Source organism: Danio aesculapii, chromosome 17 (assembly GCF_903798145.1).
Source record: "Danio aesculapii chromosome 17, fDanAes4.1, whole genome shotgun sequence".
In the NCBI taxonomy this organism is placed as follows: Eukaryota; Metazoa; Chordata; class Actinopteri; order Cypriniformes; family Danionidae; genus Danio; species Danio aesculapii.
In genome coordinates this window covers 23788275-23805438 of record NC_079451.1, presented here as the reverse complement: position 1 = coordinate 23805438, position 17164 = coordinate 23788275, and the positions used below count along the sequence as shown (strand labels likewise).

Here is a 17164-nt window from a genome sequence, read left to right as displayed (position 1 = left end):
TATTTTTAATATTATTGATTAATATTAGAGATGTACTTGGTTGGAAACTTAAAGACATTTTGTATGAATGTTTATCACTGTTTTTACAGGTGCTTTTGATGAATTTTTTATTTTCTGATTACAATCAACAAAATTTGAAAGTTGAGTCTTTCTAGTTGTTTTATATAAAAGCAATAAACCTTAGACCTACCTATAAAGTCCACACATTTGACAGTTGTAGTTTGGCCTATCATTATGTTGTTATGTCAAGCTGAGCAATAAAATTGCCCCATCAGAGAATCTCCAAATAAATGTGACTGTTTTGATCAACAGCTCCATTCCTTCAAGACCATTTCATCATCAATCTGAAAAATACATTTTCCAACAAAATATCCAGAAACAATTCAATGGTTGTTTGCATGTATTTTTTTTTGTTTTTCTGGAATCTCTAATGTGTTTGGTATCACTTTATTTTGATGGTCCCTTTAACATATTTTGTTAAATTTAAGTTGCATTGCATCTACATGCCAACTTATTCTCAATAGATTATAAGTAGACTTTTAGGTTGGAGTTAGGGTTAAAGTAATTTGACATGAACTTGCAAAGTTTGTTAAAGTCAGTTAAATGTCTGTCGATGGAGCAGTATCAGCAGATATTAAGAAGACAGTCTACTAATACTCAAATGAGAAGTAATTGTCATGTAGTTGCAATACAACTTTTAGTCAACAAAATGTGCAGTAGGGACCATCGAAATAGTGTTGCCATGTGTTTTATTAAACTTTTGTATTTTTCTGTTTCATAAAGAAGATACCAAAGATACAGAGGTCTCAGCCATACCTCAGAACAGCCAGTTAACGTGGAAACAGGGCAGACAACTTCTCAGACAGTAAGTTAGCCTTGAGTCATTATACCTTTCCTAATGACACTTGTGCATTCCGTGTGTGTGTGTGCTTTTCAGTTCTGCTAAGAAAGTTCATAGGCATCTGTGTTGTCACGTTATCACTATTTATATCACCTGCTCTGTTCTGACCAACTTTGTCTCTTTTCAAGATATCTTCAGGAAGTAGGTTATACGGACACAATACTGGACGTCCGGACGCAGCGAGTGCGGTCATTACTAGGACTGTCCGGCTCAGAGCAGAATGGTTCCGTGGAAACCAAGAACCTAGAGCAAATTCTAAACGGAGGCGAATCTCCAGCCAAAAGAAAGGGACAAGACATGAAAAGGTGTCCATTTATTTGATTTGAAGTAACTGATGAATTCATACAAACAATTAAATAAGATTTCCTTCTTACCGTTGTCTGTGATGGCTTTTGTTCAACAGGAATCCAGAAGTTCTGGAGACATTTAATTTTTTAGAAAACGCTGATGATAGTGATGAAGAAGATGATGATGAGGGTGATATAATGGAGGATGTGCCTGACAGGAGCGATAAACGCAGAATAAAAAAACATAAGATTAAGGTGTGTAACCAGGATATTTTACATGTGAATGATCTCAAAGTAGTCATTCTCAGGATATGGAAGTTTATGTGTTGTAGTCTTGACTACTTTTCCAGGTCGGAAATGAAGGTTTGGCTTCAGACTTGCCGGATGACCCTGACACAGAGGACGCACTCAAAGAGTTTGACTTTTTGGTGAACGCGGAGGATGGAGAAGGTGCTGGGGAAGCTCGGAGTTCTGGAGACGGCACAGAGTGGGGTAAATAGTTTGCTTCTTACTACAATGCTGATTTTCCACGGTACAACTCACTTTAGGAAGATTTCCACTGTGTATAGTACAGAAATGAGCTGTGCAGAAACTAAAAAAGAGAGAATCATCACTACCTGCGTCATTGTAATGCGAGAAGACAATCCTGCAAGATGTAAATAAATAGTCAGCAACAGCCTCTATAGGATTATTTTCAGTGACTGACACGCATCTTCTAATGGCTGTATCATGATCAGTAGAGAAGGTGCGGACGTTCCTCATGTTGATATTCAAGAAGCGGATCAAATGTGATCTGGATGTGGCAACCAGGAATTAGGTTACATTAGTAGAAGTAGTGCAAAAAAAGTTATGATCCCATCCACTTTGCTTTGTTTTACCACACAGTGGAAAAGTGGCTTAAGGCTGTGTTGTTTACATGTCAACAGTGTACCAATACCGAATTACATATGGCATGGCAGTATTTGATTCTTTCACCTTGTTAGTAAAAAGTACCTCAAAAAAGGAATGATGTTCTAACCTGTCTTAAGTATCGTTCAATTTAAATACGTTTATTTTACCACTAAGTTTGTGATTTAGCATTTTCTCTTTATCTATATGCGTGTTTTTGATATTGTGATATAGGTCTTTAATTTAATACTTAATGATCTTAAAAAGTCTTAAATTTGACATTATGATATCTGCTGAAACCCTGGTTATGTAATTTGCTGTAAACACAATTCAATGTTAATGTCAAGCCTAAACTAATTTATTTAAAACAAAGCTGAAATGATAATGAAATGTCCCATAAATAAAAATATTTAGAAGTTAATATTTGTGCTATAATGAAATATTTGTGTTTCTCTCGTTCATGTTTTGCTTACCCTATACTAAATGAATTAAGTCACTTTGGAATTTAAATCGCATCCTGTTTTTTTTTTTTAAATGTCTTGTATTCTGGAATATATAATAATTATCAAGTAATGAAACGAACATGGCACATCTCTTGAAATTCTTAAAGGCATTGAACCTTCAATTATTGAGCAATGCCTGCAGTACATGTTTGTTATTCTGTAGGATTATAATACTAGTTCACCCAAACAAGAACAATTGATCATTAACCCAGCCTAGTGTTGTTTCAGCCCTGTGTTTTTTTTTTATATTAGATCTTAGACAGAATGTTCAGTCATTTATGATTGTGTATAATGAAAGGGAGTTTATCCTGAAGCCTTACAAACAGGACATCATAGCACCACTGTAGCTACTTTTCCATCCACCTATTTTTATGCGCATAAAAAAAATGGTTGATGGAAACGTCAAGATGCGCATCAATTTTGAAAATGTGCATAAAAACATATGCACATAACTGAGTAGGATTAACTTTTTTATATTATTATTAATGACCTCCAGATTGTCAAGAGCGTCTGTGCTCCGCGTCTCAGGCCTTCAACGCCACCGCGCGTTCACTGCTTGTCAGGATTGTCTTCTGAGGCGCAAGTCATTTATTAAATAAAGAAAAGATTTATGCAGCTTCTCGTGCCACAGCAAATTCTGTTTTTACTATTTATATTTGGCGCCAGATAATCAGGAAGTGACGAATTTGTTCGCTTTGACTTGGATGGAAACACTGCTTTATTTGCACTTCTTTTATGTGATAATCCAGTTTTGCACAAAGTTAATTCGCATTTTTGGATGGAAACATAGATAACAAATTTTCAGCCTCTATAACTTGTCACATGATCCTTTAGAAGTAAATAATAATATTGATTTGTTAATGAAGAATAGAATTTTTTTATTGCCCCAAATATGATATGTTTGATTTTTGACTTTTTGTTACCTTACAATAAAGGGAACATATAGGTGATGGTAGTCCATTAGTAAACTTTACCATTCACGTTTAGTGTATGGAAACGAGCGGTTTTGACATTATGCAGGTTTACTAGTCTTTTTTTTAGTAAAAGAAATAAAATGCATAAAGGTGAATCCATAAAGAAGATAAATCTGTCTCTACATGGGCGTGTGTGTTCTTTGCATGTGTTTTGTGGCACACACCAGCCCTGGAGTAGAATCTTAACGAGGCCAGTTGCTGCATCAGCATTCCTGCCAGGAGATTCTCTTACTGCTCCAACCAGAGCCAGCTGGGTCAAACACATCAGCTCATTACATCCATCCCACAGTCGAGCTTTCTGTATCTCTCACTCTTTTTATCTTACTCACTCCTCTTTGACCCATTTCCATACTCAGGATTATGTAAATGTCACTATAAATAGAACATGCATTTTTGATAAAGAAGCATAATTAAATGAAGTGTGTCACCCCTAAATTGGGATGTTTATTACATTTAAACATTTGATCGATACATGATGTATTCCTGAAAACTTGTGCTCACGTAAGCTTTGTCGATTAACCCAGACTTTTGTTTCTGAAAGTTATTCATCTTAAAAGAGCATGCCTAGCTAACAGCTATCTTTTCGAAGTGAACATTTATCTCAGAGTCCAGGTGTATCATAATTCTTTCTTTTAATTTGACACACCCACTGAGGCTTCATTAATAAGGCATGCATTCACCTAATACCTCTAAAGTAAAATAAGCCGGAAACATAAACCTCTCCAAAGCAATTGTTCAGAGAGAATTTGTAAGGATTATTTGGCTACAGATTGTACAAACTTTTTTTCCGAAGGATATTCAGCATGTTTTCTACAAAAAGTGTCTGACATGAGGAAGTTAAATATGTAAAAGGGAAAGAACGGTCAAATTAAAACTGAATGTTACTTGAATGAGTTGTGTAAATATTGTGTTTTTATATTATTTACATTCACACTTCACACTAAAAATAAGTGATTGTGGATAGCCGGGTCTTTAGCATTTTTAGAACGCTTTGTTTTCATTGGTCGAAAATGCTGGAGTAGTGTGGACACTAGTGGCCCGTTTCCACTGAGTGGTACAGTACGGTATGGTATGATTCGGGATGCTTTTATGGCCATTTCCACTGTCAAAAGATACCAACTTTTTGGGTACTCTTTTGGAAGGGTACATAGCACAACAAAAGGGTACCAAAAGGCGGAGTAAGACGTGCAGCTGAACACTATTGGTTTACAGAGAAGCGTCACTAGCTCGTGCACAAGCCAGGAGAATGAAAACAAATGAGTGCCTTTTTTGAATACATAGCAGAGACATTACACTATACGTAACACTATATACATATAATAACGAGTCATGGTCGACCTGAGCTTAAACAAACCTTGTCGCCGTCTTGATGAACAGCCACAAAGCCAAGCAGAGAAGCATAATCTACCCTGTGCCCCCTAGTTGTTTACAAGGCCCTCTAAAGTGCGAGCAGCTTCAAATTCTCGTGTGCGCTTGTATTTGAAATAAAGAAACTTCTTGAGCTGATAATAATAACGTGCACGTGATTATTGAAGTGCTTCTGACATCTGATCTTTTCAGAAACGGACAAACGTGAGAGTGACGCACGAAAAAACAAAAGAGAAGCTGGAAAAAACAAATGACATGAACAAATGACATGAACAAACTGCCATGTTTAACTGTTATCATAACCTTTTGGGCTATTATGAACTCGAAATGACAGAATTACTTTCTAACAAGAGGTTACATGAGCTAGTGAAAAGAGTGTTGTTTGTGAACACAAATAAAGACTAAATGTATGCTGTGTGTAGTTTTTTTTGTAATTGGTAACAAATCGCCCCTACCGTAACATATCGTAAGGGTCTGTATGTGTTCATATATGTTGCATTTATTTATTTATTTTATATAATTGCAGACGTTACAGTAGGCTATTTCGCACTGACATTGATCTGCAGTTATATGATAAGTGGACGACCTGTACAGCTTTACTTTGACATTTCCTTGAGTGAGAAGGATGTTGACTGAAACTTTCAATCATACACCACGCCCACCAGTGGAAATGCAAACCTGAGGAAGGTGACCTGTACTGTCCCATACTGTACCACTCTGTGGAAACGGGCGATAGGTGTAATTTTAACACACAACTTGCGTTTTAAAAACAAATGCGTTCATGTAAACAGCACTTTAGTATCCATTTCTGTGTTGGGCTCTGTTTTCACCTGGTATTAAGATGCTGTTTTGTTGAGCAAATTACAATTGGATGTTAAAGGCTATTGCAAAAAGCGTATTATTTATTTTGAGCTTTTTCACTTTTGACCATTTCCAAAGTGGCAGAAAAATGGAAGCTTCTGCCTTCTGTATTGTTTTCCATTGTACTTTTGGTATATTTCACACTATTAGATGGAAGCATTATAAAAAAGCCCATGCATATATATAAAAAAAAATAGGGAAGTGGACAAAAGTTTGAGGTTATAACACTATCAACAGAAATGCATCTCATCTACCTCTGATTGACCCCATCTTACCAGTTTCTTACAATCTTATTAAGCTGTTAACTGCTATAAACAAACTACTGTATTGCTTAAGCCCAGTTTTCCACTCCAAGGTGTGGCGCCTTGTTTACTGGGTCTTCTCTTCTCTTTCCTATTCTTAGCTGAGCCTCTGCCATTCACGCCTGGTGGGGGCAAGTCCTTTATCATGGGTTCTGATGACATGTTGGAAAGTGTGCTGGGCCTGGGAGACCTCGCTGATCTGACTGTGTCCAATGACGAGGCTGAATACAGCTATGATGTAAGTACCCAGACTGCTCCTCTGCTTTAATAATACTTTACTCTGGCATTAATAAATAATAGCTTGGACTTTCATAAAAACACTGTCTAATCCCCTGCTTAATTTTTAAGTGCACTATTGTTTAACTATCAGTTAACTGTTACACAAAATTACTCAAATGTCTTGTGCTATATTAGTTTCATTCTGTATAAAGGTTACAGAGTTGTTTAAAGGTTACATCAGTTGTTCATGCCTGGTGTGCTTTGCTGTGTACTCCGATAGGACAGCTATTCTATCCTCTCACCATTAATACTGAATGAATCACTCATTTTACAGTTATTATAATGCCTTTACAATATCTCCCCCATTTTTAGCTGCCAGCCAATAAGGATGCATTCAGGAAGACATGGAATCCCAAATATACCCTGCGTAGCCACTTTGATGGAGTGCGAGCCCTGGCCTTCCATCCTGTTGAGCCGGTGCTGGTCACAGTCTCAGAAGATCACACGCTCAAACTGTGGAACCTCCACAAGACCGTTCCTGCCAAAAAGTAAGTGCTCGCAGTGGCTTTCCGAGGAAAGGGATGTCCTGAGGTTGCTTTTCAAAATGATGTGTCAATATGCGCATTGATTTTAAAATGTGTTTTATCCATTACTGCTCTAAATAAACCACTAAACAAAGTTTTAACTTGCTTTGCAGAAGTGCCTCTTTTGATGTGGAGCCTATATACACGTTTAGAGGGCATATGTGAGTACTTGTAATTACCTTTTTTGTTTTGCTTATTGGTTTATGATGTGTAATGTTGACCATAAAGTAATATCTCGATTTTTGGGCGAGGGTTATTAATTCAAGCGATTGGTTCAAAATGGCTGATTCCTTTAGAACTTATGCAAAGGACTGTCTTAATGAAGAGATTGTTGAATTATTAGTTCACTTGATTTGTCCATTCAGGAACAAAACCCTGCAGTGTTGCTCTGAGATGGGCAAATGTTCTCTTCCAACTTTTTTTGGAACAAATTTCATTGGTGTAGAAAAAACATTGTGTCTGAATTGTAACTCACTCAGGATTTTTGTATGCTGAATGTTTGATGTAAAATTAGCATCAAATTTGAAATCCACTCACACCTTGAATTCAAACCCATAATTTATGTAAATTATTCCTAAAATGAATGGGTCGTTTTAACAGGCTTTGTCACGCATTGATAACTTTTGTATGCTAATGACATGTATTCGAAAGAATATTAGTCATTTTCCAGGGCTGGTCCACCATTAAAACTTTGTAGCTGCCTGTCGCTCTGGGTGGCGACCTGCTGCAAACACAGGTCTGTGTGGGTCAGGGTTATTCAATTGGCGGCCCGCAGGCCGAACTCACCCCCCCACCCCCCCCCCCCACCCCCACCCCCGAGGCAATTTGTTCCGGCCCTCCAAATAAGACATTAAAAATAAATTTAGGTCAGTCGAAAAACGGCCGCTATAGTTATGAAGTGACAGCGTCTGTTCAATACAGCAGGAGTTGCAGTTGATGGCTGCGCAGAGCGTGAGTCACCTGACATAAGCGAGTGGCACAGGCAGCCGAAAACATTTGGATGTTTGTTGAAAAGGCCTTTTGCACAGATTCAATGCACTGATATCGTTAACTGGGATGCAATGATTAGCCGACTTCCCTATTAACTGCACTTTAATACATTCATTATGGTTAATTAGTCATAAAGGCTTCTCAACGCCGCGTTTCTGTTGCTCGGAACAAAACTGCAACTAAAAGTTAAGCCAACTTTGTGCTAGTTTAAAGTTTTGAGCTTATACCGAGGCTAATACGCATGCACATTGGATTAATTGTAGCAGCAGGCCGTTCACATATTGCGTCTTTTCCGCACGCAAGTTCATTATTTCCAATAGAGATGTGCGCGTATTGGAGCGGTGCGCGCACGCCTCTCAAGCAGGCCAATGCACTCGCACCTTCCAGGCGCACACAGTAGAAATGATCTCACGCTGTAGTGGTGAGAGTGGTGTGTGGCTTTCAGTGCAACGTAAACAAAAGATACGTTAGACAAATTATTAAAATGATTATGTGTGTATGAACGCAGATAATAACAACAGTTCATTTAAATAATTAGCTAATATATAGATTAAATCAACATTAGACAAATGCTATTTTTTATTTATTATTTTTATTTATTTATTCATTATTCTATCGTTTATTTTTATTGTAAAATTATCACTCATGTTTAAATCAAAAACTTTTTCATTTATTTTTAAGTTTAAAGAGAGAAATGGACTATTATTTGTTAAGGAGCAGAAATACAGCATACGGGCTCTTATGTTGCTGTTGTGTCATCACTTACATAGCAAGTCATCTCTCCGGACCCCCCATTTTAGATGCTTTTCATGAACTGGCCCCATGACAAACTAATTGAATAGCCCTGGTGTAAGTCTACAGCAGGGGTCACCAATCTCGGTCCAGGACCGTTTTAAGTGCTGATGTCATCGGCCCATAAACATTTCCTGCTTGTTATCAAACTATTTCATGACTAATCAGAAGCAGTTCAATCATACCGTTAAAATGGCTATCATTAACATCATTTATCAATATGTTGACCTTTTTTAATTCTCTGAGTCTACGAAAAATGTTACACAGGAAATGCATTAGGACTATTGTTTTTGTTTACATGCCTCAAAATGGTCTTCACAATTTCCATTCACAAACTATCATCAGCTGTGCATTCTCTGAGATATTTCGTCTTTGTGTTGAGCAGGAGAAACAGACTCGTATTGTTTGGAACAAGTGGAGAGAGTAAATTTTGATATTTTATTTTGGGTGAACTATCCCTGTAAGTGTTCAGGTAGTATGTTCCTGGCCTCTGATGAACACATCTAAGAGATGGAGATGTGTGATTCATCAGTCCAGAGAATGTGTTCCACAACACTCCAGCCAAAAATGAAAATAGGAGTGTGAGCTATTGCAAAGCACATTCATGAGTTTTTAGTTTATCTTTTGCTTGCCCTTATTCATACCAGTGTTATGTTTATACTGATGCCTTTTTGTGAAGATGCTTTCATTACATTTTTCCACATTTCTAGCAAAGGCTTTTTTCCTAGTGTCTTTTTTTTTGCTTTAAACCCATGTGCAAAAAGTATTTGTTTGAATTAGACTTGTGACTATATCAAATTTTCTTGTTGCAACAATTTCTTCACGATCTGCGATATTATGACTATTAAAGCAGTCTGGAAAAAAGGTTAAACATTCAGAGTAAACAAAAATCTTTCAAAATGTATTTGCAAAGAGAGAATAAAGTACAACTAGTAAAGCGTTACAATAACATCTCATTATTAAACATTAGTTAATGCAGTACAGTTGACAATAGGGTATATGCCGAGCTAGTGTTGTTCCCATACTGATAAACCTCCGGTGACCTGATATTGTGAGTTTTTTTCCATTTTATACAGATCCTTTTACAGCATCGATGTTGTAATGTAATTCAAATACAATCAGTTAAACAGACTTTGGCATTCATTTAGTTGCTCAAGCGTAAAACGAGACAAAAAGCTCTTTGCTCGCGAGCGCCCGTCAGAATCGGCAGGCTAGCGCAGAAGCTCCATTGAATATACTGGGGTAAAATAAATGCTTATATTATAAAGACATCGGGTGGGGAAAATGTAATTTAATGCAGTGCTTGTACAATCTGAGACCCCCTTTATATCGGATATCATTCAGCCTGTGGAGATCGCTGATTTTTAAAGAAAACAGACCTTAAACGTGCTGATTTAGCATTGGCATACAGTTCACCGGAAACGATTAACCCAGGTTACTGGCAAATTAAAAGTCCTATTAGCATGCTTCGGCATATACCCCATAGGAAATAAACACATTTATTGCACGTACTAAGTTGATGTTAAATAAAAGTTGTTTATGGCACTGTTTAATAAAACAGTTATGGCTTAGCATTTTAAGGAGTTATTAGGCATTAAGAAATAAACATCACCTAAGAGAAATAAATGCTTTTTGTATTTTTCATTTAGTTAATAGAGCCATTTAGTAATGGAGCCTTATTGTACAATGTTAATACACAACACACCAGATCATTGGCCAGATTGATATATGAAAATATTCATGTTTAAAATAAATAGCCTATTAAGTCTACAAGCATTTTGTGCTGTGGCATCACTGCAATGCAATAATCTTAATATTCTTAATGCACTCTAAAATAATACATGATTATTCGTAGTATTTTGAAGTACTTTAAATAATTATTATCATTATTACAACATTTTGTATTGTTAAAAATCTACATGTGAAGTTAAGCTTCAGTCCCAGTGAATTTTCAATTTGTTGTTATTGGAATCTGCATTGCACTTATCAATGTAGCTGTTTTGTAAGTCACATAATTTGTCATCATAATGTCATGATGGTTTGTAATGGATGTGGTTAGTCAGCTGCATTAGGGGGCTGCTCATGTGATGTTAACATGGTGCTCGCCATGAGAGGGCGACCTGCTCATTGTAGAACAGTGCTTTTCTACTTTTTGATTATATAAAAGTTCAACCATGTAACATTTCTAGGTTTTAATTTACTGGATAAGGATTTAAAGTATTTTTTTTTCTACTTATATTTATTATAAAAGCAAATGTATTGGGCAAGATTTTACTCAGTTTTATGTTTTCTAAGTGAGTTAAAATGAGGCTTTTATAAATGTCCACATTTGTCACTGTTAAAAAATAACAACTGAAAATAAAATATATAAAAAAATAAATGCATAAAATATTTTCAGGTCAATTAATTTTGACAAGTAGTTTATAAGAACCACTGCTGAAATACATTATAGGAATAGCTCACCCAAAAATTCATTTTCTTCATCATTTTCTCACATTCATGTGCCTCCAAACATTTATTTATTTCATTCTTCTGCTGAACACAAAACAGGATATTTTAAGAAATATTGAAAACCAACAGCCTTTGACATCCATAGTATAAACAAAAAAAATGCTATGGTAGTCAATGGCATTTTTGCCCAACATTCTTCAGTATATATTCCTTTGTGTTCAGCCAAAGAAAGAAACGGAAACAGTTTCAAAGCCAATAGAGGATAAGTATATGATCACAGAATTTTCTTCATATTTTGTTCATATGTTCAGCATATATTTCTATGGGGTTCAACTTTTTATTTTTAATTTTTGAAAAACTGAGTGCACGAATACACCCATATTCTGAAGCTTCTTACTTACTTTGGGTGTTGTTTTGGTTTTGAACAGTGTAGTCTGTGTTTGAGTGTAAATGATATGATATTTACGGAGAGATCTCTCCTGTACTTTGAGCATACGCGTCTACAGTTTCACTGCTGTTGCTATTGGATATTTAGAAATTTTCAACACTTCCAGCCATTCAGGGCAGGAATTTAAACACAAGTGTATAAAAAGTGGCATAGTGATCTAACTGACGGTGGAGTAGTCACAAAATATATTGATGCCTTATTGTTGTTTTTAATTTGCAACTGGTGTTTAGAATGACAGCACCAAAACTGATTTTTAGGAAAACCTTTCACATTCAAAAGTAAATTTCCTAAAAATTAGTTTTGGTACTGTCATTCTAAACACCAGTTGCAAATTAAAAATAAATAATATTAAAATATCCACATGATGCATTAGGTGTTTTTTTTTTTTTGGTCTACCTAGTGCATTAATACCCAAAGTGACCAATAAGGCTAACCAAATCCAAAAAACCAGTCAAAATTTAACTTGTATATATAAAATTCTATCAATTGTTACTTACTGATCAAAAGTGGCAATGATTGCATGACGAATAATGGTCTACTACATAGTATATAAATCATCAAATCATAACATGTACTTAGATTAGGGCTGTTATTGTCTTGATCTTATTCATAATCATTGAGTAGATTAAAAACCTGATGTTTAATTAGTTTGACCAAACACTTAAGGGTCCTGGTATCAACCATGATCTAATCAACTGAATCCACCAGTCTTTTGGATTTTTTTCTTAAGTTGTTTATTGTGTGTCTGCAGTGGGCCTGTGCTCTCATTGGCTGTGACCTCGAGCGGTGAGCAGTGTTTTAGTGGTGGAATCGATTCAACAATACAATGGTGGAACATCCCCAGCTCGAACGTAGACCCTTACGACACATATGGTGAGAAGATCAAATCTTTCTTCATTTTTGAGAGAACTGGAAAACAAGAAGTCTGACTGGTCCTTAGTATCTTGTCTGTGGCACTGTTTACACCTTGTATTAAAATGCATTTTTATCAATTTAATCTCAAACGGGCAACACAAGCATAAACTGGGTCTGACCGCTTTTTACCACTTCCAGCAATAGTTGAAATATAATTAAACTGAAGTGCATTCCAAGTGTAAATGCTTCAGAGAGCCACAAAGGACTTGCTACATAGGAGCCGTTTATGCAAGATTTTCAGGCAAAAACAGGAAACTTTTTAATACGTTTTGCCTGTTCATTTACAAGACAACAAATTATTATTATTTTTTTTTTTTTGCTTATGTTGGGTTTCAAAGTGGAAGTTTTTGAAAATGCCTCTGTTGTTGTGTCCATGTAAAAGCCTGATAATGATGATCATGGACATGCATAGTATGTGTTTAGGGAAATGTAGAATAAAGGCGACATACAACAATGGCAGAGTGTATACGGTAGTGTTGTTGTGGATCAACTGTTTATTAACGCTTCATCAGCAGAGTGGGGATTTACTTACACACAGCAAATTTTAAATAAACACCAGTGCGAGCCACCAATGTTGCATTGTCCCTTTCCTACAGGTAAACTAACCTGTTTACTAATAAGGTGTCAGTGCCAAATACTGACCCAGCATATTTAATTCGTCAGTTTTATCATTTTCACGGATGAGTAAACGTGGATTGTTTTGAAAATGTTATAATTTTTTTAAATGATGTTGCCTAAAACTGAAAACTTTTCTATTTTAGGCTACTTTGCTGTGGTGTGAATATAGCCTAAAGGCTGATTAATACTTGTTCGTCAAGCACACATGTATGGTCAGGCGCAGCCTTCGCACGGTCGCATAGCCCTTGCCGTGGCTGACGCTGGCGATGACGCACACCTCTCAAAAATGTAACTACACATCACAACGTCGCATATTATTGGTCTGCTTGGTTGTTGTGACTAATGTGGGAGGGACCAAGGGCCGCATGACCCCAATGGTGCGAGTGTTTAGTCCCATGAAGGAGCTCTAGATGGAAACTGTCATTTTATGTTTACCTTATGATTAATGTTGCTCCATGTCCGCCGGTTCCCACCTCTGAATGAGCGAGTATTAGCTACTTGTACATTAAGGTAGTGTTCAATATATATATATAGATAGATTATAGATAGATCGTTTCGGAAGTGTTATTGCAGAGCAACACAAACAGCACGCAGAAGTTTAAATGCACGACTACGCGCAAGGCAAGTGCCGTGGGTCATGCCGAATACTCGCCGCAGAAGAATAAATCAGCCTATAAGGGGGGCGCACAGCGTATATGCCTCGCTGCTGCATGCATTTTAGAATTGTAAACAGAGATTTCTATCAGGGTATTCACACCTGCTTCACAAGTCTGCGGCTGTGCGTGGCACCAAGCTTCGACTTTGGACGCATCTGCATAGTTTTATATAAATAACATGCAAATTTGCGGTGTTCGTTACCTCCAACTGTCATGTGCGCAGTGCATCTGGTGTGTGTCCCCCTTTAGACTAATGGCTTAATAAACATTATGGGACGTGTTCGACAAGCTAGATGAGATATGAAACTTTGCTGATCTAAATCAGAATTTGGTCTTGATTTTAACACAAAATTCACATCATTTGGCATAGCTTTGCAGCTATCAGAGCAGAAATTCATTCATTCGTTTATTCGTTTTCCTTAAGCTTAGTCTCTATTTCAGAGGTCGCCACAGCGGACTGAACCGCCAACTATTCTGGCATATGTTTTACGCAGTGGATGCCTTTCTAGCTGCAACCCAGTGTTGGGGAAACACCTATTCACACACACACACACTACAGACAATTAAGCTTACCCAACTCACCTATACCACATGTCTTTGGACTGTGGGGGAAACCGGAGCACACAGAGGAAACCCACACCAACACGGGAACATGCGAAGTCCACACAAAAATGCCAACTGGCCCACCTGGGACACTGAGCCACTGTGCCACCCCAGAGCAGAAATGCTAAATATAGAAGAAAAGCTTCTGTTCTCTGTCGTAAGGTCACTCAAACATTTAGACGTCCCACTCAAAGAAATCAGCAGAGGGCTCAAAAGTGGACAAAACAGACAATTAAAAGCGATGTGAACAGGAATATAAACTAAACTGTTTCCACAGATCCCAGTGTGTTGGCTGGTACGTTGTTGGGTCACAGCGATGCCGTTTGGGGATTGGCTTACAGTGGGATCAAGAACCGTCTGCTCTCCTGTTCAGCTGATGGGACAATCAAGCTGTGGGACCCTCAAGAGAAGACCCCGTGTCTCAGCACTTTTAACTCCGATAAAGGTGAGCACTGTGTGTTTTGTGTATTATGCTAAATAATCGTTTTTATTTTGTCAACTGATGTCTTCATTTTCCGTCTTTCAGATCATGGCGTTCCCACATCAGTCGATTTTAATGGGTGCGATCCAGCTCATATGGTGGCGTCTTACAACACAGGAGATGCTGTTGTTTATGATCTGGAGACGTCTCAGCCTGTAGTTGTGTTCTCTGCACAGGGAGAGAGCGGTACATACTTCACATTTGTTCTTTATAGACTGAGTGCTCATGTGTTGATATAGTGTCATGTTTAGATATAGTTCTGTGACTTTAAATGTGTGTTTTTGGTTTGTTTCAGCTATTCCTTTTGGGAATCACATCAATAAAGTAGTCACTCACCCCACCCTGCCAATCACAGTCACCGCTCATGAGGATAGACACATCAAATTCTTTGACAATAAATCAGGTCAGTGTTTTTGTGGGATTATTGTAAAATACTGGTTCAGACTTTTTTATGCTTTTGACAGATTGATGCTCACCACAGTACTGAGTACAGTAAAAAAAACAATACAGTGTAATACATTACTAAAAGAAGAAAACATTTCATTTGCACATTAACCTAAGATAAAAACCTGAAGTGTTTTTTGTTTGTTTTTTCTATATTAATAGAAAGAACATTTGTACTTCTGTTTGTTCCCAATAATAATCTATTATTATTATTAATTTTTATGCTGTATTTTCTGTTGAAAACCTAGTTTGTTTGTTTTTAGTTTTTGAATGAATAAATATCTTTTTTAAATATTTGAACTGGTGGGCAGTGTGCCATTGCTCTTTGGGCATCCCGACTCAGGGACCTTTCCCGAGACCATTCCTTTTCTGTCTCAGAATTCATTTTCACTGGAGTTTCTGCACTAGCCTGTAATTCTGACAGGCGTGTGCGTGTAAATGGCATTTCATCTTGTTTTATGCTTGAACAACTAAATGAATGCTGACTTGTATAAATAGGGTGTCCGCTGGGTCTTAAAAAGTCTTAAATTTCAAAAACAAAATGTTAGGTCTTAAAGTCTTAAATTCACTGAAATATTGTGTTGTAGGTCTCAAATCATTTTAAACAGGTCTTAATTTTCCTATGTCCAAGTAAAACTACCTAATCGGCCTGACACCCAATCACCAATAATCCATCTCAAAACTCTTTATTTATATATATATATATATATATATATATATAGGTTTTTTATTGCAAAGAGATACAATTTACAACAGTTGTTAGAGATTTTTACAGCAATCTTTAATTTCTTAATAAGGGAACGAAAACTAAAGCAACGCATCCATTTACATGATCTTCCATTAATACAAAAACTATTTACAGAAGTAACTGGGCCATTAGACAAATCCTTAGTGTTTAGCTCTATATAAGTCTAAAATTTCGTTCATAATGGTCTTAAAAGTGTCTTCATAAGTCTTAAATTTGAAACCTGCAGAAACCCTGATTTAACTGATTATATTTTAATTACATCACAACATTGATGCTGTAAAAGAAACCGTATAAAATTGAAAAAAAGTCACATTAACCGTTCACCGGAAGTTTATCGCTATGGGAAGAAACACTAGCTGTGCATATACCCTATTATCAGGGTTCATATGGTCATGGAAAGCCTGGAAAAGTCATGGAATTTTGACATGGCTTTTTCCAGGCCTGGAAAAGTTTTGAAAAAGTCATGGGAAACAGATATCTGTATGCTTGAATATAGGTTATTTACTACTTTTCTGTCCTTAGTCAATCACATACTCTCACATTATTAGTCCGGTGTAAGCATTATCTAAATCTATTTTACATGGATATAAATATACATTGAAACTAAATCGATTGTTGCGTGTTTTACGATATTCTGTAATAACATGCATTGTTTTTCTTTTACCATGCATATGTAGACATTGCATAAACATTAGGTCATGAAAATTTACATGAAAGTCATGGAATTTTAGTAGTAAAAAATGTGTATGAACGCTGTATTGTGTACATTTTGTTATATTAACCTTTAGGTTTTATTCTATTTAAATGACGTCCTTCATCTCTCTTTGCAGGTAAAGCCATCCATGCGATGGTGGCTCACTTGGATGCTGTTACTAGTCTGGCTATTGATCCAAATGGCATCTACTTGATGTCAGGAAGTAAGTTTTTTTTTTTTCTGCTCAGCATATCAGCACTGTTCTTTTTCTTTCACTTTGCCATTGTACGTTAGTAATTAGTAAAAACAATTAGACAGTTCATCCATACATTTCATCCAAGCTTGCCTTCAGTGAAAAACAAAAGTAGATGTTTAGCAGAATGTCCAAGCTGCTCTCTTCCCAGCTGCTCTCTTGTGTGGGAAGAGAGCAGTTTGGA

General features: G+C 36.7%; 1 protein-coding gene across 2 annotated transcripts in view; it reads left to right on the top strand.

Moving 5' to 3' along the window:
* strn3 (striatin, calmodulin binding protein 3) overlaps window positions 1-17164 on the top strand; it is a 36530-nt gene that overhangs the window by 17293 nt on the left and 2073 nt on the right. Inside the window, exons 4-15 of one of the 2 annotated variants that reach the window (XM_056477720.1) lie at window positions 787-865; window positions 1030-1206; window positions 1305-1443; window positions 1539-1680; window positions 6186-6322; window positions 6676-6851; window positions 7001-7048; window positions 12320-12441; window positions 14638-14805; window positions 14887-15027; window positions 15137-15244; window positions 16864-16950. In XM_056477720.1, the coding sequence (XP_056333695.1) occupies window positions 787-865; window positions 1030-1206; window positions 1305-1443; window positions 1539-1680; window positions 6186-6322; window positions 6676-6851; window positions 7001-7048; window positions 12320-12441; window positions 14638-14805; window positions 14887-15027; window positions 15137-15244; window positions 16864-16950 (1524 nt within the window). Of the gene's footprint in view, window positions 1-783; window positions 866-1029; window positions 1207-1304; window positions 1444-1538; window positions 1681-6185; window positions 6323-6675; window positions 6852-7000; window positions 7049-12319; window positions 12442-14637; window positions 14806-14886; window positions 15028-15136; window positions 15245-16863; window positions 16951-17164 lie in introns of both variants that reach the window. The other variant, XM_056477719.1, reaches the window with a different exon arrangement.